Here is a 21,996-nt window from a genome sequence, read left to right as displayed (position 1 = left end):
CCTCATCTGTAAAATAATTATGGTATGTTAGGCACTTACTATGTGCCAAGCACTGTTCTAAACGTTGGGGTAGATACAAGACAATCAGGTTGTCCCAAATGGCGCTCACAGTCTTAATCCCCATTTTACAGATGAGGTAACTGAGGCACAGAAGTTAAGTGACTTACCCCAAGTCACACAGCTGATTAGTGGCAGAGCCGGGATCAGAACCCACGACCTCTGACTCCCAGGTCCGTTCATTTCCTACTAAGCCACGCTGCTTCTCCATGGCTACCCCAACACTTTATAGTGTCTGGCCTGGAGTAAGTGCTTAATAAATATCACTAATTACCATGGTAATGCTGCTGTGATGCTTCCATCTAAAGAGAACTCAGGACTAGAAATTGAAGCGTCAGGTTGTTGTATGCCCTGTGATGTTGATGGCACAGTTGTAGATCCTTGGCCTAATGAACCAGAAGATCCAAGATCTGTACTACTGAATTGTATCATACTGGTCTACAGGAGTTTAAATCACAACTGGCTCTTAGAGAATACCTGCCAGAATTATCAACAGTTCCCTACGCATAAATGGTTTAATTATCTCTCTTCCCATTAGGCTTTTTCTTCCAGGTTTAGCCCTATGTAAAACACATTACTAGGGGACAAGATTGTAGCTGCTTGAGGGCAGGCAGGCATCCTGTCTACACTCTGTACCGGACCCAGTAAGCTCTTGCACACAATAAATACCACTGATTGATAAGTCATCCCTGGAGTTCAGTGTCTGGAGTTCTAATTCTTACTTGTGAGCCTTTGTTGAGCTTGAAAAGGATTTCCAGGGCTGCCTTAGAGACGATATTCCTTCCGGGACTTGAGAGGAATATCCAGCAGAAACATACCGCATTTTTAAAAGCTATCATGAAACAGTAACTTCCCAGGAAGTCCAGACCAAGGCAAACCAAAAGTTTGGTGTAGGAATGAAAAGGAGAGCCGAGAAATTTGGCACACCATCCGAACCTCAGGAGATTCGATCTGACAACTGTCTGCTTTGATTCTTGTTTTACATTCGTTTTTAAGTATTAAAACGACTGCTCTTCTACCACAACTCTCACTATCAAGTATAGAGACAGATTCTAGGGTATAATGAGCAGACTGCAAGATTCAGGTGCAATACATGTGCCTCCCAAGTGAGACGACCTTTTCCAGGCTAAAGAAACAATCCAACAAATAAAAAAGTATGGATTACAACTTTAGGCAGATTACCTAGAACTCCTATGAAGTTCAAAACAAAACAAAACAAAAACTATTATCAACCTCCTGCTCAGGCCTGCAGTTTTGAAATTTACTGTGAAACCAAATCACACTCTATTTAAATATATATCCACCCCGTCTTCTACATCACAGTAATGCAGGTACATAACAGACTGACAAATTTCCAAATAGAGAAAGTCGGATTACACCTCCATGGAAACAATGCTATTATTGTAGTCTCACCTGCCACGTAGAAAAATTTAGCTTCCCTTCCCAAGTCCTTTCTCTTTGTGTGCATTATCAAACCAGGAAATGCCAAATCGGAGCACCATGAGAGTATGTTTTCAGTGAATGTGACGGTATACCCAGATGTTAAAGCAGGTAAAGCAGTTACATAGCAGGAAAAAAAAAAAGATTCCTATTTCATTTTCTAAAATGGTGAAGTTTTCGAATAACCAACTGCTCTCCTTTAAACTGGTCACCGTTTTCCTAAAGATTAATCCCTTGCCTAGTTTACATGGGAAATATAGTTGCACAGTATCTCAGGAGATGCTGTTTATTTTCAGAAGACAACTTTGCTTACATGAGCACCACGGATTTAAAGAGACTAGGAAGTATTTCTTAAATAGTTCAACAGCTACTGTATGAGTTACTATAAAACACAAGTCCCTTGTTCAAGGATAAGCACTGAATGTTTACTAAGTGATGATACAGAAACGCTTCTCCACAAGGGAAACCAACCTAACCAAAAGGAACGGAACTATCTTTTAGCTAACCAGTCCCGACTGCCTTCTGGCCGCATTCCCTAGAAAAACGAGAACTCTATTTGCGAAGGAATTTGTTTCTAAAAAACTTGACACCACCCCCGTAAGAGATAGCTAATTTCTATACAGACCATCCAAGTAAACTAGACTACTGAGAAAAACCTAACTCGGAAAAGACTGACATTAGTATGAAAAGCAGCAGACCATTGCTGAATAATGGCTTGTTTTGTCTAAAAAATATCTGCAAGTTCTTTGATTATGGCATTTAGGAAACCAAAGGTTTAAAATTTAATCCTCTCTCCCAGGAGAAACGTGTTTCCTATGCAAAGAGAAATATCTGAAAATCGCACTGCTACAAGAATACTTATTTTAACTGTTGTATTATGAATTAACTGCACATGCTGCTTTACAGACAATATAGATTTGTAAACTTGCTCATGCAAAAATCAGTGTGCACAATAGGGGTATAAACTGCTAATCCCCCACACTAAAAAAATGACAACGTATTTATATCTTTTTTAAACTGCCAACCCCTCTGCAGTATAATAAATCTTACACAGAAGTTCATATCTGCCAGCCAAAAATCAATTTATGTAGCTGAAACAAAAAACAATAAAAGTTATACAAAAACATGGTATTTCTCTTGGGTTTTTTTTTTCCTTTCATTTAACAGTAAGAGAGAAAGAATTAAAAAATAAAGAAAATGGATGGTCACAAAAGTTTAACATTTTAATCCTAAACATTACAGGGCAAATGAACTTTTGAACCTATTTCCAAACAGCATAAATTCTAATGTTTTATTTTAACCATTCTAAATGTGACCCAAACCACTAAAAAAACATCAGTGGTTTTACAAACCTTTGGATTATGAAAAACATTTTGGAAATAAATGCTACAAAAAGCAACAATGGAAGAAAGCCAAACTGTTTCCGTGAGGAAATAAAGTGGAACATTTTTGAAACTCTAGACATTTCTCTCTTGCCATTCCTTATGATTAACCTGTCGATTCAGTGCATTGTAGGTTTTAATGTAACGGTCCCCATGCTGAACAAACATCTAACTAGTGTCCATTGATTCCAAGTTAGTGGACGACGAATCTTTCTGGATACTTTCAAAGATGGCCGCCAGCTCGGGGTTAGAGCTGATCTGGGACTGAAATTCGCTCATTAGCGGGCTCTTCTCGGCTTCTGGAATGGTTAGAAGCGCTGCCACTGCCCTCATGGCAGACCGCTTTAGTTCATCTTGCTTTTCAAATTCTTGCTTCACTGAGTTGGCCTTTACCTGCAACAATAGGCAAGTCAGGGAAACGAGGCACCACCGTTTGGACTTCTCGACCTACGGAGTCGCGACCGTTCTCTGATAAAGGAAACATCTTTGAATGGACTACCAAAGCGAGTAGGATAAGGAGGTCTCCGGCATGAAACATTTGCTTGTCCGAGCCATTCCACCCGTCGGTTTGGGAACCTGTAGGTTTGGGAATGTGCTTTAATGGCATCGCGTCATCTACAATTTCGCTAGCTCAAACAACAGATTCAACATCCCTAAGTAAATGACACTGCCCAGTTAAAACGGGACACCACCCAGCTTAAGTGCTTAAGAAGCCCCATGTCTTCCCGTTCAGTTTCTCAAAACTAAGCTATTTCCCAGGCTCCAGTGTCAAATTCATTATTTTTTCCTTAAAAACGGGATTACCTTAGTTGTACAAGTTGCACGTAAGGGTTCCACCAGTCTATCCAGCCTTTGCAGGACTGCACTCGGACAAAGGGTAGAGAGTCTTACCAACATTAAGAATGTAAGCATCTGTTGGGAAAGAAGGAGGAGAGATTAGGTAAAGCATTATTTATGGAACACAAAATTCGGAACCCCGTGACCCCATTTGGGGCAGGGATTGTGTCCAGCCTGATTAGCTTGTGTCTACCCCAAGGCTTAAAACAGCACTTTCCACGTAGCATTTAAATACCATCATCATCATTATTATGATACACATTTAAAAACCACACAATTTTACAAATTTTCAATCGAAGAGTTGTTCAGGGAGGCCCTTGAAAAAGGCGGTAACCTGTTTTTAGCTCACGACTGAGTTCTCATTAGTTGTCTTCTATGGCCGGTGGACAAAACAGAAGTAATATCCAGAAGTTCACTTTTTTTGTTTGTTTCTCGTCGACTCTCTCCAGAAGGCCATCGGGTCAAATGTGACCGAGAAAGGAAGTATACATTCTTTTCCTGTGTGGTACACTACTTTTGACCTGCCACAGGCTTAGTTCGAACACAGAGCCAAACCACATAGTCAAACCTCATACTAAATACCACCAACCACAAAATAAGCTCCAAGCTGCAGGCTGAGATCCTTATTTTAAGGCATTTACATAAAAGCTTCTCAAATATACTGTAAAACCAGATGGGATTTGCTTTTCTACTTCACTTGAAGCATGTTTGAAATGACTTCATTCATTTTTCAAATCCAACTTTTCTTCTCTGTATAAATTTCACACTAAGCAAGCCTTGGTAACAACCTGAATGTCCTCTCTCTTCCGGAAAGAAGGAATTTTAAACCAGTATTTATTCTTTTATTTCCCAATGGCTGATATGCAAATTTTGAACATTTTAAAATTGGTTTATTTGCATGTATGCATTTCATATCCACATGAACACAACAAATGCACTTCACAAAGTCATATTCACACAAGTAGCCACTCTTTATATTATATACGAATAGCTCTATCTATAAAAAGTTGGCAACAGGTGGGTCACAGTAAATTGGATGAAAAGCAACCAATAGGGCTAGAAACATGTCCTGTTTCACATGGGCATGGCAAATTTTCTTAATATCTTTTAAGACGCATGCTTGGCTCACTGGCCCATGTTTTCATATACCCTACCCATGAGCCCTTAAATGAATTCCATCCTCCGCATACATCCCCCACCCTCCCCCAGACCTTCTCAAAAACCTCTCTGCGGTTCACCTGGCCTCTTTCATACCTCAAGACTCTCCCTTCCCCCTCTCTGGGTCCTGAAGCCTCCCTTAATCTTCCCCCACCCCATGATTTTTTTTGGCAGGGGGGTTGGGGAAGAAGGGGTGTCTCATTGCCTGCCCCTTCCCTGACTTGCAGACCCCATCTCTCAGGTCTGCAAGCAGTGGATAAAACCTGGGCCTGTGAATGAGAAGGATCAGGGTTCTAATCCCAGATCCTCTACTTAGCTGCTGTGTGACCTTGGACAAGTCGCTTCACTTCTCTGTGCCTCAGTTACCTCATCTGTAAAATGGGGGTTAAGACTGTGAGCCCCATACAGAGCAGAGAATGCATCCAACCCAATTTTCTCGTACCCACCCGAGCACTTAGGAAAATGTCTAGCATACAGTTAAGTGCTTAAATACCACAATTATTATTATAACAAAACCAAAGGAACCCGATGGGGAGGAGGTCGGGAAGGGAGGACGGAAGAGGATATGGGAAAGATTTCCCCATTAGGCTGGGCAAGGATACGTACGCAACAACATGGAATGTAGTGCTCCATGTAATTCAGCACAAAATTGAGGAAAATTGGCCATGTTGTCATATATTTAAAACACACAAAAAAAAATCCCACCTAAATTTGCTTTTCTAAACCTAACTTAGATAGGATATTTTTCCTGAGGATTACTCCCATAGGCAAAGAGGTCACAGAACTCTATTTCATCATCAGTCAAATAAAAAGCAAAGCGATTGGAGTATTTGGGGAAAAGAAGGTGTTTCCCAATTTTTGACACATAACAGTAAAGGGTAACAGAGAGAGGTACAATTAGAAATCCTAGCTGTTTGTTGGATTTTATAATAATACAGGTGTTTTGGAGATTTTCATTAACACTCTAGCTGCTTGAAGGATAACGGAAGAGTTGTGATACAGCAGAGATTTAACACAAGTAATAACTACGATAGAGCTTCAGGGTTTTCCCAGAATTTCCTCAATGCCATTTAATCAAGTTTTCTAGAGCAGAGGCTGGTTTATTTTTAATAGCGTTTTCTCTTCTCCTAGAAAAGACCTGAAAGAATTGGAAGAATAGGTAGGCATTGGGGAGCTGTGGTTGTTTTATGGGTTTCTGTATTACTTGAAGAAAAAAAATGTAGGATTTTGTATAATAAAACCACTCTAAATCTATAAAAAAGAGGCAACGACTGCACAGTGGCATTCACCAAAGCAGACTACCTTATATGTATTAAAATAACACTCACTCCCTACACCCAATAAAAATAAAATCAGTCAGTGGTATTCACTGAGCGCTTGCTTTGTGCAGAGCACAGTATTAAGCAATTGGAAGAGTACAATACATCTCAAAGTAAAAACCAAAAACAACTTTTGGGAGTTCCATGTCCCAACTGTGGAATAACAAACTCCGTCGAGACCGACTTCCCAGAGCTGCGGCCTGGGTAAGATGTCTGCAGACAGAAAAGAGAGGGCAGAGGAAGTGATACTTCCACGGCGTGCAATATATGGAGACGAAAAGTAGCTCCTGTCCACCTGCACTTCAGAAGCCTGGACCGAATGTCTCTATGGGCCTAATGACGGTGGCAAACAAAAATGGGCCAAACTCCTAGAGGTGAAATGATCACGAGAACGCCGCTCGGTTGACTCCCAAGTGCGGATCTCTGAAACCCTCTCACTTCAAACCACCAACTGCCCATTTCCACCCAATTATGGGAAGTGTGACCCCAGATCTCGCCCTTAACGCAGGCAGTCTGGCCTCTTTCCTTACCCACTGCCCTTTTGGCATTCATCTGCTCTGCCACGACAAGGGAATTCAGTTTCCCGAAGGACGCCTGCGGGGAGACCGGTACGAGGACAGAGAACCCCGTCAGCCGAGCACGGAATTCTTCTGAGACATTTCATAAACCTTAGTCAAAGAGCTCTCACCTTAATGTCATAATGATCCTTTAAACCGTCTTCAACGTGGTTCAAGAATTCAAAGATATCTAGTCTATCGAGACAACTGTCTAGGAGGGTGTACATGCACTCAAAAGCTGCCTTTCTGATATCCAGGCCATCATCAACCGTATGCTTAAATGGTCCCATTTCCACCTGTTAATAAAAATCCCAAAAAATGAGTGCGCGCGGACATTTAGTGTAATGAATCCAGTTCAAGGACAGCACGACACGGGTACTCCTGTGAGCTTTGACTTCATTTAGCTTGCTTACCTCTCTTATAAGCTCTTTCCTAACTTTTGTTTCGTTGTAAAGGTGAGGAAGAACAGTATCTAAAAGATCTCTTATTAGGGATGGCTTATTATGGGCTGCTGAATTAAAAGTTACCAGGGCTACTCTTCTCACATTCAAATCTGGGTCTTCCAGGGTTTTTAGGAAGTCACCTGCGAACAGAAACACAAAAAATATACCGTAAGTGTACGAAGAAAGGGGCCTCCCGCCTTGGATCACAGCAGGGGTGAAAGGAGCCGGCCCCTCGGCAGGACACAGAATGTGAAGCTTCCATCTTAACATCGGTCCCAGCTCTGAACTGGACCGAAGGGGCAAGGCAGCTAGTTATCCCTCGTATTTATTGAGCACTTACTGTGTGCTGAGTACTTTACTCAGCTCTTGGAAGAGTTTGATATAACAGAGTTGGCAGACACATTCCCTCCCCGCCACGAGCTTACTGTCCTATCCAGAAGTGTGTTGCCCCTTATTGGAAATGTGCTAGTCACCAAATGAGAAATAAAAACAGAGTGAAAGGAAGAGGAAAACACTGATGGGAACCAAATGAAAAAGGATGAAGGTGAGGAAGAAAAAGTCGATCACAGGACTAGGAGAATTCAATGGGCAATTAACCCCAGATTATCATGAAATGACTATGTTTTATAAAAAATGCAAGCCTTTTCCCTATAAGAATGCACTGAAGAGGCCTACTAGAGTCCTTTTTTCAATAGAGGGGCAAACATGTGACAAACCCACAGCCAATTAGTCTAAGATAGAAAATAAAAATTGCAGGTGGGAAGAGTTTTGTTTGCTTTCAAGTATCTCCCTGCCCCAGCTATCACCCAAGGAGGTAGCTCTGATTTCCGGGACCAGGTCGCCAACCACCAGCTCCTTCTTCGACCGGCTTAAATGAAGTGGAATGGAAACCACAATGGACAAAAGCTTCACTGCATATTTTAAAAATATAACCCGAGCGAATGCAAATAAACCCATCTATACACTCTCCCCAGAACTCTGGATGCCTCCAAAGGACCCCCCTTCTGACCTCCATTCCCTCTTACCACTTAAAAGCTTGTGTTCCTACTCTCCTCCTCTCCTTCCTTCCCTCCTTCCTCCCTCCGATCAATCAAAAAAAAAAAATTCCCAGGGGTGGGGGCTTCTGAAATAAGGATTTGGGAAAATAGAACTGAGGTCAAAGACTCAATTCTTGCCATGGAAGAGTTTACAACTCTGGATTCCACTTTTCATCCTCTAGACTTTAAGCTCGTTGTGGGCAAGGAATGTCTCTGTTTGTTGTACCGTACTCTCCCAAGCTTTTAATACAGAGCTCTGAACACAGTAAGCACTCACTAAATACGAATGAATTCTCCACTGGCTCCTTCCCTTCTGCTTTTTCGGGGTAGCACTACACCCTCCAACTAGCATCCCCTCTCCCTGTTACTTTTCCTATCCAAAGCTCCTTGAAAGGGCTGCAGCATGGCCCAGTGGAAAGAGCACGGGCTTTGGAGTCAGAGGTCATGGGTTCAAATTCTGGCTCAGCCACTTGTCAGCTGTGTGACTTTGGGCAAGTCACTTCACTTCTTGGTGCCTCAGTTCCCTCATCTGTAAAATGGGGATTAAGACTGTAAGCCCCACGTGGGACCACCTCATTCCACTGGGTCTACCCCAGAGCTCAGAACAGTGCTCGGCACATAGTAAGTGCTTAACAAATACCAACATTATTATTATTATACGCCTCTGACCTGCACTTCCTCTCCCTTAGCTGTGGTTTCCGCCCTCTTCACTCCACTGAGACCATATTCACCAAGGTCCCCGACGACTTTCTCCTCAGCCGAGGCTGATGCGCTCTACTGTCTTCATCCTCCTCGACCTCTTGGCTGCCTTGGAGTCTGCTGATCACATTCCTTCCTCCTGAAAACGCTCTCTGACCCTGGTTCTCCCCCAGCCTCTGCCCGCTCCTCAGTCGCTGCAGGGTGTTTCATCCCCCCCTCATTCCTTTACCCCGAGGAGAGGGCTCACACGAGATCCCGCTCTGAGCCAGGGCTGCAGGCAGGCAGAGCTCCCGGCCCATTCCCTCTCGCTCCCCCGCAAATGAGCTGACCCCATTTCACCTACGTGAAATGCCTCTCTCCTTCCCATTTTCATCTTCTGGACATCGCTTCAAGGAGGCATCCCTGATTCGCTTTCACCTCTCCAAGGCGAGTCACCCCAACCATCACTTCGGCACTTATGTCTCCAACTCCTGGCAGCACTGGTGTCCATATTAATTTCCATAGTAACACACTACTGTTTATTCGTTATCTCGCAATTACTAGTTCTGTTTTCCCTCCTACTGTGAATTTGTCTCGGCCAGCTTCCCCTTGTAGACTATAAGATCCTTGAAGGCAGGGACCTTACCTTTAATCTCAGTTACCCTCTTCCAAAGCAAATGGACAGGGCACTGAACTATTACCATACAATTAGTGATTGAGGGGCTCATTTTCTCTTGCAGATATTTTATATAGTGAGTTACACTGGATCGAACTACAAGATCTGCTCATTTTCCACAGCCGTCTCGATGGATTCTTCTAATGAAATCTGAATTCACGCATCGATTCCTCCAAAACGCTCCTGCAAACTGCAGCATTTTAATCACAAACACTTACCTATGCAATTCTTTAAGAGTGGATCTATGGGCTGTGGATGGTCAGAAATAGTAAACTTCACAGCAGTAACCACTGAACTTCTGGCGTAGGATGACCCTAATGAAAAATGAATACTAATTAGCACTGTAGTTTTTAGAACGTGGGATTAAATAACAGCACAATATTTCAAATACTCACAGACCCTTCAGTTTTGTCATGAATACTTCCTAAAACTTGAGGAATCAGGATTTACTAATTGGCTGTTAAGGTGATCATAATAAATGTTTGTCTTTTGGACCATTTTTTCAATTAGGAGAAAAATAATCCCACATGCTAAATAAACCTAAATTTTAAAAACATCAATGTTTTAAAAAACAGAATGTGCCCCCAGCAACTCAGGAATTCGGTAAACAAAACAAATGAATTCATGAAACAGAACCTGCAGCTGAGAATAAATCTTTTAGGTTTTCACGAGTGAACTGTGCTGTGGCTCTAGGCCAGACTTTTCACTTGGAAATGGGAGTCGAGTTCCAGATGTTTCCAGCATCAGATTCAGTGACGCTACAGGGCCAAGCCAAGAAAATACCCACCGGCTCGAAAACATCGTCACTCTCTCCACTGCACTTGAATTTTTCCAAGCCAAAATGGAACAAAATAAAGAAAAAGCAGGACTGTCAGCTGAAAGTATACATATATACCCTCTGACTGAACAGATTCCACAACAGTCCGACCGGCACCCTCAGCACCTTCCTCCATAACTGACAGTGCAAATCTAAAATTCGATCTGTGCGCGGCACGTATCAACCGTTATCTTTAGCCATAAAAGACCGGGACGTATCTTTTACGATTTCATTAAGGACTCGCACCTCCCCGACTGCGAAACTCTAACAGCTTCGATTTCCCGCTTGAGGTAGATTTCACGTGGACTAACGCATACAGCCCAGGCCCAGGAGTCAGAAGCTATTGGGTTCTAATCCCAGCTTGGACCCTTGTCTGTGGTATGACTTCGGATGAGTCACTTAACTTCCCCGGTCCTCAGTTACCTCATCCGTAAATGGGGATTGAGACGGTGAGCCCCACCTGGGATTGGGACTGTGTCCAACCCCATTTATCTGTATCCACCCCAGCATTCAGCCCGGTGCCTGGCACATTGTAAGCGCTTAACACGTACCGTAATCGTTATTGCTATTAACCCAAGAGGCAAAAGCCAGGGCGTCCAACTCTCCTCTCCGCAATGAAGTACGCAGCCACCTACCTGACGCCAAGTATCCCTTGAGCCTGGGGAGCAGAGTTTCTGGGTCGATTAAAGTCAGCTTGCCCAGGCATTCCGCCACCACATTCCTGGTTCCTTCTTCGGCGCACTCGCAGTGTTTCAGCAGTAAGGCCCAGATGTTTTCCACGTATGGCTTGAGACCCACCACCGACGCAGAGCTAATGATTTCCTTTAAGGAGTGAAGCAGAAGATACTGCCTCTTGGGCTGACTGGTTATCTCCTGTAGGACGAACGGGAGGTACTCGGGAAGGTTGCCCACGCTGATGCTGCCCAGGGCGTAGGAGGCCGCCGATTTGACTTCCTCGCTAGGAGAGGAGAAGGCTTCCAAGATGACGGATTTGAGTTCCAGCTGCCCGCTCAGGTCGATGTGATGGCCGACCTCCCCGAGAGAAAGCAGGGCCAGGAGGCGGATCGAGTCGGTGGACCGGGAGTTCTTGACGTCCTGGATGAACTGGCCCACCACGGCCGGTCCCTCCTTGGGGCAGGCCCGGGTCAGGGCGGCCACGCATTTGGCGATGGAGTAGTAAGACTGCTTGTGAGTCAGTGCTGTGCTCTGGGAGTAGACGGGGCCCGTCAGCATCCGCAACAGGTCCATGTACCCGAGGTTACTCGTGCCCGTCACCACCAGAGCTTGGAAGAATTCCAGCATGGCACTGAGCGCTCCTCCCTGCAGCAGAGGGGACCTCACGAGCCCGATGAGCTCGTCGAGGATGGACCCGCTGATCTTCGAGAGGGAGGAAGGGTACACCTTGGCGAGGGTGGTGAGGAAGCTGATGGCCATCTGGGACACGTGCATGTCGCTCTCGCTGATGAGGGGCGGAAGCTCGTCCAGGACCGCGTCGATCATGGCAGCCGTCAGGCTGTCGCTGTAGTTCTTGATGAGGATGTCCAGGGCCGAGAGGGTGCCCAGTTTCAGGGCCCGCTGGTTCTTCCGGAGGAAGGAGGCCAGGATGGGGACTCCTTCTCCCAGGACGGGCCTCAGGTCGATCTTCAGAGGTGACCCGGCGATCAGGGTCAGGGCCTTCACCGTCGTCAGCCGGGTGATCTCGTTCTTCAGCCGCTCCAGGAAAATCTGAAGCGTACTAGGCAGGTCGCTTCCGAGGTTATCCCCCAAGGTGCAGATGATCTGGCCCATGCAGGAGATGGCCCGCTCTTTCACTTCCTGATCGATGTCGGCGGCCTTCAGCCTCTTGATGGTGCAGGTGAACAGGTCTTTGATGTAAGGGGTGGCGTCGAAAGGAGAGGGCTGCTCCAGGGGCCGGATGACTTTGACCAGCTGCTGGGTGACCAGGAGGGCCTCCGACGTGATCTTGTAGAAAGGGTCGCCCACGCAAGCGACTACCGGGGGAACCAGCGCCTGCACGTGAGGATGGAAGACTTGAGGAGAATGGTTACACAGGATCACGTACAGGCAAGACAGCGCGTCGATCTTCAGGTTCGAGGAGCTCGATTTGTCGTTGAGGGAGAAGATGACACCTACAGAGTTAAACACGAGAGAGGGGCGCGGTCGTCAGCGGGTTTTTTTTTTTTTAAAAAAAAGTCAAAGTTCAGGCCTTAACAGTAGGCCCATCCCATCGGGCTACCACCCCTTCTGATCGCTGCGGCGTTAAAAGTGACCAGACGTTAACTCAATTTCTCCCCGTGACTCCAGGGTTGCGGAAACACTCCCCACATTGGACTCATGGATCGTCTTACCTGGCACAAGTACCGGAATATGCTGGGTCAGGGCCCCGGGTAACACGTTCACCAGTTCCGTCAACATGTTAAAACAACACTGTCGCGTCTTCACACTTTTCTCCTTCATCTGTTTATGCAGCGCTTTAACAATGTTGGGAACCTGTAATTATCACACGTCTATTAGCTAGGTCGGCAGTTGGGATTTTTTTTTTATGTCTGATCATTGAAAATTGGAGACAAAACTCCACAAATCACTTATTCCCTGGGTCTTCCTTGGAATTATTGGCCGCTTCACAGCTATATTAACAAGAATAACTGCCATTTCCCACTGCTGACATAGGTAGGAACTTTAAAAGTTATGCCCAGGTTGTATAAATTTATTCAGTCGATGGTACTTCTTGAGTGCTTACTACGTGTAGAGCACTGTACTAAGCGCTTCAGAGAGGACAACAGAGCAGAGTAAGCAGACACATATTACTGAAAGGCCGGTTCTACTTTTCGCTTGAAGATCATGTTATGTAATCGCACGCCAAAAAGCTTATTGGATAATAATAATAATGAAGGTATCTGTTAAGTGCATACTATGTGCCAAGCACTGTACTAAGCGCTGGGGCAGCTACAAGGCAATCGGTTTGTCCCACTTGGGGCTCACAGTATTAATCCCCATTTTACAGATGAGGTAACTGAGGCACAGAGAAGTTAAGTGATTTGCTCCGAGTCACAGAGCAGACAAGTGGCGGAGGTGGGATTAGAACCCACGACTCCTGACTCTCAAGCCCGTGCTCTTTCCATCATGCTCCCTTCAAGGGATCACAAGTCATCTCCGATACCGAATAACTTGGGAAGATGGAGGGCTATACCGAAGTTTCCAGATAAGCGAATTAGACCATTACTGCACGGTGAATTGGAAAAGAACAGATGATAGCGATGGAGATTAGAAACAAGGTAAGTGAACAAGAGGATTTCCAAGAAAAATCGAACAGGTGCCATCCAGCCATTTTGATCATTGTGCTTGGGATCCAAAGGAGGATGAGGTAAACAGAGGGGGGAAGCTGCCATCTGAGACCATCCTGTTTATCTCTGATGCCTAGGGGCCCCTCAAACCCCTCCAGGCCCCGAGTTTTATCTCAATGATTGGAGCATAAGCATCAGTGAAACCTAGGGGATAGGGGAGGGGGAGCAGAGAGACAGGATGAGTCAATGGAATTTTTGGGGAGGGTTGGGAGAAGGAAGTAACAGAGTCCGAACAGTTCAGTCAGTAGAGCATCAGCCTTATACTCGGAGGGACCAGGGTTCAAATCCTTATGTTTGAGCGGATATGCCTAGTGGAAGCAGCGTGGCCTAGCGGATCGATTGAGCAAGGGCCTGGGAGTCAGAAGGACCTGGGTTCTGATCCCGGCTCCGCCATCTGTCTGCTGTGTGACCTTAGGCAAGCCATTTCACTTCCTCTCTGTGCCTCACTTACCTCAACTGTAAAATGGGAATTAAGTCTGTGAGTCCCATCTAAGACACGGACTGCGTCCAACCTGATTAGCTTGTATCTACCCCGGTGCTTGTACAGGGTCTGGCACAAACTAAGCGCTTAATAAATACCATTAAAAAAAACACACCCACACAAACACAAAAACCAGAGAGCCAGAGATGGTGTGATGAGAGAGAAATAACACAGCCATTCAACAACTCTCCTGCTCACCTCATCAGCATCAGCCCTCTAATCTTAGGAAGCAAGTCCTTAAAACTGTTGGGAAGATCTGCATTATCTGTAATTGTTTTTGTGATAAACTATGCTTTACCAATCAGATTTTCAACAACAGTCTGTTAACTCAACATTAAAGGTCTCTGTCTAATGTAAGAGTTATTTTTGAACAGTGTCTTGGGTTCTTTGTAGTCCTCCTAAAAAGAACTATCAGTCAAATAAATACCTGACTCAAAAGTGTAAATAGCAAACTATAAGAACTATGCGTCTGCCAACCCTTCAAAGGTTTAATTGATGCTTTTTCATCAAATGGATGAATTGGGGTGCGTCAACTGAAGAGAGCACTTTGAGGAGATGTTTATGGGCTAGCTTAAACCAGAGAGACAAAAACTGCTCATTATTTAACAGATGATTCCAATTCCAGTATCAACTAAAATTAGACAAGATTTTCCTCCCACGACTGCTAATGAAGTTGCGCAAATATACACCGTCCAATTGTCATTATTTCCATTACTAAGGCCAGGTGGGAAGCAGCACGGTCTAGTGGATAGTAAATCAGTCATATTTACTGAGTGCTTACTGTTCACAGGAGCATTATACTAAGAGCTTGGGAGAGTACAAGATAAACAGGCACTCCCTGCCGACAGCAAACCTACTGTCTAGAGGGGGAGACGAACATTCATATCAATAAATTACAGATATAGACATAGAACATGAGCCTGGGAGTCAGTAGGTCATGGTTTCTAATCCTGACTCTACCACTTGTCTGCTATGTGACCTTGGGCAAATCACTTCACTTCTCTGGGCTTCAGTTCCCTCATCTGTCGAATGAGGATTAAGACAGAGTCCCATGCGGGACCTGGACTGTGTCCAACTTGATTACCTTCTTCTGACTCCAGTGCTTAGTACAGTACCTTGTACGTCGGAAAGCACTTAAATACCAATTTTTTTTCTTTAAAAGGCCAGACAAAAAGACCAAAAAAACTACCTGGTCCCCAAAGTTTCCTTCCCAAACCACTTCTCCGCCTCTAAACCAACCTGACTCTGAAGCATCGTCAAGGGTGTTTCTCCCTGTTCCATGGCGTCGGGATCGCAAAGCCAGCTCTGAACGGGACGTGTTTGCTTCAGAAGGGAGAGATAGGCGTGGAAAACATCTGCTTTCACATTCTCCTCCCGCTCTTTAAACCTGGCTATCAAGGCAGGGGACACTGTCTTGTAGAATTCCGGAAGCATCTCGTGGCGTGTGCTGACCACGGCGTCCAGGCACTTGGCAGCCGCGCGTCTTACTTTCCAACTCATGTCATCGTCGTCGCTGTATTCGTCATCGCTCCCTAGACAGGGGGTTGGAAAATTCAGGAGGCTATTAGTTTGGAAAAATGTAATGGTTTTAGCAATCCAATTTCACGGACTACAGAGAGGATCCCTCTTTATTAAGTCACATACATCAGCTTCTAAATCAGTCCCACTTTTACTATTGAACTAGGAAAATTGGCTAGTCCTGAAAGAACTTAGAGTCATGGCCAAAAAATCGTACATAGATTGACTTTTAATGATTTTATCTCCTGCCCTAGAACACCTCCATATGCTCCAATGCCTATTTTGACATCTTTTTAAATTAATACTTATTATTAATACTAAATACTTATTGAGCACTCACTGCGGGCAATGCACTGAACTAAGTGCTTGAGAGAATACGGCGTAACAGGCAGCTCAGCTCAAAGCTAGTGAAAAGTCCAATTGCAATTGTCATTTTCAATGACAGACACAAATAATAACGTCTGAAAACATAAGCTATAATCATGAGGGGCAAATCCTCTTTAAAAACAAATAACGTCTGAATGAAAACATAAGCTATAATCATGAGGGGCAATCCTATTTAAAAACAAATAATGATAAAGCTTACATGTAGAGTACGGGAGTGAAATCTGCAGTTTGGGTCCAGTGCAAACTACAGCAAACCAGAAATCATATGCCACTGGGACACAATTCCTACTTTCACAGTTCAGAGGTGCTTGAGCCCCCACAATCCCCACGCCCCCAGCCCCGAATTTTGTTATACAGGCATTTACCATGCCAACACAAACTGCTTAAAAGATCAATGAACAATCCCCAACGGTAAATACAATAGCTGAGTGTAGACTACCCTATGGATGGCAAAAATCTACCATCCGTGGGGCCATCACTGTTGCTAACTGTAGTTTTTCAATTTAGGTTTCAGTCAGCACGTAGTCAGTACCTACGTGCAAAGTCTCCTTTGGTCAACTGCACAGACACCTTGCTTTGGAAACTCCGTACGCTGCACTGACAATCTAATTTGAAACTTCCAAGAAAAACACCTTTAGGGTTTCAATCAGTGGCCATGCAGAGATCTAATAAGAAGGGATCGTATGAGAATTTGTTTTTTTAAGATTGGTCCACTTTTGTACAGTCATCAAGCTTCACAGTCATTCATTCAATCATATTTTTTGAGCACTTACTGTGTCCAGGGCACTGTACCAAGCACTTGGGAGAGTACAATATAACAATAAACAGACACATCCCCTGCCCACACTGAGCTTACAGTCTGGAGGATCCAGGCACATCTGAACATCGGTTCAGATCTGACCCCAGCCACAAATGTCCTCTGAAAAGCCTTCCTCGTCTCCCATGTTGCATAAAGACCTGAGGTAACTCATGTCATGTCTACTTTAAGTATGCATCTAGTTTAACAGCCACTGAAATTACCCCCAAAATTTTATTAATGTCAAATACACTCATCTAAACTGATATTAAATTGACAAATCTAAACTGATACCATGCTAGCTGAATTCTTGTACCAGAGAGTAATTTTGGTACAGTTCAATTTAGAGTTCTACACCTCATCAATTTTAATTTCCCAAGTACCTTGATCATCATCATCAGCACCATCAGCATCCATCGCATTTTCGTCTTCATCCTCATCGTCATAATTATAATTGGGATCATAGGTAAGGTATTTAAGACAAATGTTTATAATGGTAGACACATGAGGATACACTTCCTTTGGACATCTGCAAAATGAACGTTTATTTTCACAACTCAAATATTTGTCTTTGGTGGAGGAAAATTAATGCCTGGGACTTCACTTGTTATCAAAGCACAGTACAGCCCAATGCAGTTATACTCCTATAATAATAATAATAATAATAACTGTGGTATTTGTTAAGGGCATACTCTGGGCCAAACACTGTTCTAAACGCTGGAGTAGAAACAAGTTAATTGGGTTGTCCCACACAGGGCTCACGGTCTTAATTCCCGATTTACAGATGAGGGAACTGAGGCACAGAGAAGTGAAGTGACTTGCCCAAGGTCACAGAGCAGATAAGGGACAAAGTCAAAATTAGAACCCAGGTCCTTCTGATTCCCAAGCAACTACTCTATCAAATAGACTCTGTGTATTCCAAAGAGGTAAAACACGGGCATGTGATCTGCCTTCTTGCCCCTAAAAATTTTCCAATCCAGTCAAGGATGAAGTTCATTAACAATGCAATAAATGGTATTTGTTCAGCGCTTACTATGTGCCAGGAACTGTACTAAGCATTAGGGTGGATACAAGCAAATCGAGTTGGACACAGTCGCTGCCCCACATAGGGCTCACGGTCTCAAAGAGGTAACCGAGGCACAGACAAATGAATTGACTTGCCCAAGGTCGTGCAGCAGACAAGTGGCAGAGCCAGGATTAGAACCCATGACCTTCTGACTCCCAGGCCTGTGCTCTACCCACTACACCATGCTGCTTCTGTGCTCTGCAGAACTATCACAGCATTCACGGCAGCCAATAAAACTCGACTAAATACATTTTGTGATGGGAGTTGTTTTGTTTTTTTTTATCATTCACCTATTAAAAAGCAGTATGAATATTGGTGATCAGCACACTTTACCTCCAGTCCATGTAGTATACCTTGCTGTTCTGTCGAGTTAAAAATCAGAAACTACTGCAATTTAAAAATCGCAATCAATGGTATTTTTTGAGCACTTACTGTGAGCAGAGCACTGTTCTAAACACTTAGGAGAGTATACCACAACAGAATTAGCAGATATGAACCCTGCCTATAATGTGCAATAGTGAATTGTTTGGAAGTCGCAACTGAATAAATCATTAGGGTGACTCATTTCTCTCACCATCCCCAGCTTAGACATGAATATTGTTTGACCCTACTTTAAGAACAAAATCCACCCCGAAACAAGCAGAAAACAAGAAGGCTGAAATTCGCCTGAAACTAACTTACCTCCTGACAAATGACTCGAAAGCCTGAATGCAGTATTCTCTCAATTCATCGTCATCTACATTACAAAATTTTACGACCAAAGGAATAATTTTTTCAAGATATTCACCTAAGGGAAGAGTATGTGTCATCTTTAATTGTAGCTATAATTTTTTTTTTTTTTTAACTGTAAGACAAGTCTCTCCGAGTAACTCCTTACCGATTCTATGACCAGCTTGTCTACTGATCGCAGCAATACATTGTATGTAGGTTCTTGTGGTTGACATGGAATCGTTTTTGGACAGTTCTGTCAACAGATGCTCAATGAGATCTACAAAAACTATATTGCCGCAGCTCATAACCAGGTGGCCAAGAGCAATGATGGTTCTTTTCCTCACTGCAAGCCTGGGACTGGTTAACTGGGGGAGTAGGCAGGTCAGAATTGAAGGATGGAAATTCACAAGCAGTCCTCCTTGCCTTAAAACAAAATGAGAAGAGAAAAAAAAAATCAACTCAGGACAACTGTTTGGCTGAACGCTTTCTGCAAGAGAACGGACTTCACGCTACTTCTAAAATACATTGAGACACCACTTTTGGGCTTTTCTGGGGTGTTGGAGAAAAGGTGACCAAGTGAGACGTGATAACTTCTCTAAACTCTTGCTTGCCGTTAACTGGGAGAGGAGGAGGGAAAGATTCAAGGCACTTGTGGGGGAAGAGGAGAGGAAAGGATTGGGTACTAAAAGGATTTGTTTGCCATGCTGAGTTCCCCACATTACTGCTATGATTTTAGGACTAAGCTTCTTGAGGGCAGGAATTGTGTCTACCTACCGTACCGTACTCGCCTACGTGCACATCACAATACTGCACAAAAAAACCCCTCATTGACTGAGGGTTTGTAAACAACATAAGTAGTCCATGATGCAGCAAAAGGGGCTGGGTAGCTGAGTACTGCATAATTTTTAAATTTGTACTTATTAAGCGCTACCTTTGTGCCAAGTACTGCACTAAGCCATGGGGCAGGTGCAAGGTCATCATACAAAGTGCAGTTCCTATTCTTCACAAGATCAATCAGTGGTCTCATTTAGCGCTTACTATGGTGCAGAACTCTGTACTAAGCACTCAGGAGAGTACAATATAAAATAATTAGCAGACATGTTCATAGGACAGAGCACACGCTTTGACAGAGCCACTCAAATTGCCTGCCCCTACTGAGAAAGGATAATCTAAAAATAAAAAAGTCTTCATCGTTATTTACTAAACAGATACAAATAAGCAAATTTACCTGCTCAACATATCAGCCATAATATCCAAGGCTTCTAGCTGGACAGAGACATCCTCTTGTTTTGCTATGGCGCTTGTAAGGCGGCCCGTAATCTTTTTACAAACATTAGCTGCTAAGGCAGATCCTGCAAGAATAAGGAATATCTAGTTAGTTGAGGGTAAAAATTCCTACCCGAGAAAGCTGCCGTCTATCTTGGGAATCAGTTGCTGCAATTTATTTTATTTCACCAATCTCTGGCAACTGCACTAATTTTTAACACGCTCCTGAGACCTCAGAAATCTACAGCAGACCTGGAGCATCATCACGAGATCCAACATTAATACCAACGAAGTAGGGGATGTTTTATTTATCAAGTGGAAGAAAATATTTCGATAGTTTTCTGGTTAGAAGCAGAAGGAAGAGAATTACTTTGGCAGAAGGGTTTTGTGGGACAAAACCCCAGAGAAATGAAAAAAAAAGTAATTCTAGGCTTAAAGCTGTACAAAAATTATAGGCGACAAATGACAATGCTGATTCTTTCCCTCGCGCCGTCCAGTTTTCCGACAAGAAAGCCAAGGTGAAACTTTCACCCAGCTCATTTTAGCAACAACTATGATCCTGGGGTTTTACAGCAGGAAATGACTTGAATAGTTTAAAAAAAAACACACTAATTAAATGCGAAAAGAAAGCAACCAAGAAATGTTTTAAGATTTCAGTGAGTATGATCTCTACATAAAGAGCTATGTCAAAGAAAAGCAGTATATTTCTTACCACTGGAAGCTGGGGGGAGTTCTCCAATTACAGTTTTAAGGCCAATACTTGAAATGTCTCGCAGTTGCTCTTTGTCAGACAGCATGTTCGTACAGAGGGTATCTACTATGGTCTCCACTTGGTACTCTTTCACTTTACTCACCAAGGGGCCAAGGCTGCAATTTAAAAACGCAAAGAAGAATGAAGTTACGAATGGCCACCACGAACTTGGGGACACAACGACAAAATCTTAGAATAGATCTATCCCATATCTAATGAGACCAACTCTGCCATTGCCTTAGTTCACTCTCAGAGTCCCTGAGCCCCTGTGGAAAGAGCCTAACCCTCTCTTCCATACAGGGGGCCTTACAGGTGTAGAGAGGAAGAGAACGATTTTGGAGGAGGATGTTATTGGCAGCACGATCCTACAGTGGTTGGCTAAGAGCCCTAAGGGCTACCAACAATGTATTCCACATTGTGAGCTGGGAAAACTATTCCTTCATGGGGTGTAATCTGCTGCTTGCAAAGTTTTGTCACTGTTTTCACAACTGCTTCCTCTTGAGGTTCACCATTCTTGTCCTCGCCTGGTGATTCTCGGCCACGCAGGTCTGCCTGCTGCTGCCAGTATGCCACACTGTTTGAAGCCATTTCAGTATTCTCAACCAGTTACACCCGCCCTACTTAAACACATCCCCCTTCTCGTTCACCAATCACTGTCCATTTTTCTCATGAATCCCATCCAGTGAAACGCTGCCTTAAAGCTGAACGGGCTTTGTCCTGGACCCTCATCGTTGGTAACCTTGTTCTGTCATTTGATTCTGAGTATGGTTCATAGGTGATATTGCCAAAACTCTAATTTGTGTTTGGTCTGCCCAAGGTCCATAAAGTCGGACACTATTGATCCTCCCAAAGAGTTCAAGTAGGAGACTTTCAACCTTCTCAGTAGTCCTCTAGCTCTGGTCAGTTTTGTCCTCTTCCAATCAATCCGATTAATGGTATTTACTGGGCGCCAGTAGGAAGCACTGTAGTAAGCAACTACAGCACTTCTTCTTTTCTCAAATTTCTGTATTAATGGATCTGCTAACATTCGGATTGTCTATCAGGATTCTGAGAGCTCTCTGACCACACGCGGCTAGTTAGAAGGCACTTTCCAAGACAAACTACAGCATTGGGCCATATCGTTCCATCATCGCTTGAGCATTTTTAGCTTCAAACGGAGGCTCACCTAAGCAGGCTCGTTTAATATTCCAGGTAGAGTTATTTACGGAAAATATATGTGAAAATCCAACACCACTAGCATTTGTTTTACAAACAGGCCCCATTCACATAGCATGT

At 43.8% G+C, this 21,996-nt stretch overlaps 1 protein-coding gene across 1 annotated transcript in view; it reads right to left on the bottom strand.

Moving 5' to 3' along the window:
* Nucleotides 1–1,769: 1,769 nt before the first annotated feature.
* CAND1 (cullin associated and neddylation dissociated 1) overlaps nucleotides 1,770–21,996 on the bottom strand; it is a 33,492-nt gene continuing 13,265 nt past the window's right edge. Inside the window, exons 3-15 of the mRNA XM_029078764.2 lie at nucleotides 20,683–20,837; nucleotides 19,933–20,056; nucleotides 18,871–19,127; nucleotides 18,675–18,780; nucleotides 17,311–17,456; nucleotides 15,466–15,758; nucleotides 12,750–12,891; nucleotides 11,037–12,530; nucleotides 9,803–9,898; nucleotides 7,164–7,333; nucleotides 6,882–7,046; nucleotides 3,684–3,791; nucleotides 1,770–3,272 (exon numbers count right to left, since the gene is read on the bottom strand). Coding sequence (XP_028934597.1) covers nucleotides 3,048–3,272; nucleotides 3,684–3,791; nucleotides 6,882–7,046; nucleotides 7,164–7,333; nucleotides 9,803–9,898; nucleotides 11,037–12,530; nucleotides 12,750–12,891; nucleotides 15,466–15,758; nucleotides 17,311–17,456; nucleotides 18,675–18,780; nucleotides 18,871–19,127; nucleotides 19,933–20,056; nucleotides 20,683–20,837 — 3,481 coding nt within the window. The 3' untranslated portion in view covers nucleotides 1,770–3,047. The remainder of the gene's footprint in view (nucleotides 3,273–3,683; nucleotides 3,792–6,881; nucleotides 7,047–7,163; nucleotides 7,334–9,802; nucleotides 9,899–11,036; nucleotides 12,531–12,749; nucleotides 12,892–15,465; nucleotides 15,759–17,310; nucleotides 17,457–18,674; nucleotides 18,781–18,870; nucleotides 19,128–19,932; nucleotides 20,057–20,682; nucleotides 20,838–21,996) is intronic.

The sequence above is a fragment of the Ornithorhynchus anatinus genome, chromosome 14 (assembly GCF_004115215.2).
Source record: "Ornithorhynchus anatinus isolate Pmale09 chromosome 14, mOrnAna1.pri.v4, whole genome shotgun sequence".
In the NCBI taxonomy this organism is placed as follows: domain Eukaryota; kingdom Metazoa; phylum Chordata; class Mammalia; order Monotremata; family Ornithorhynchidae; genus Ornithorhynchus; species Ornithorhynchus anatinus.
The sequence above is the reverse complement of the archived record's forward strand: the minus strand, read 5'-3'. Positions and strand labels throughout refer to the sequence as shown.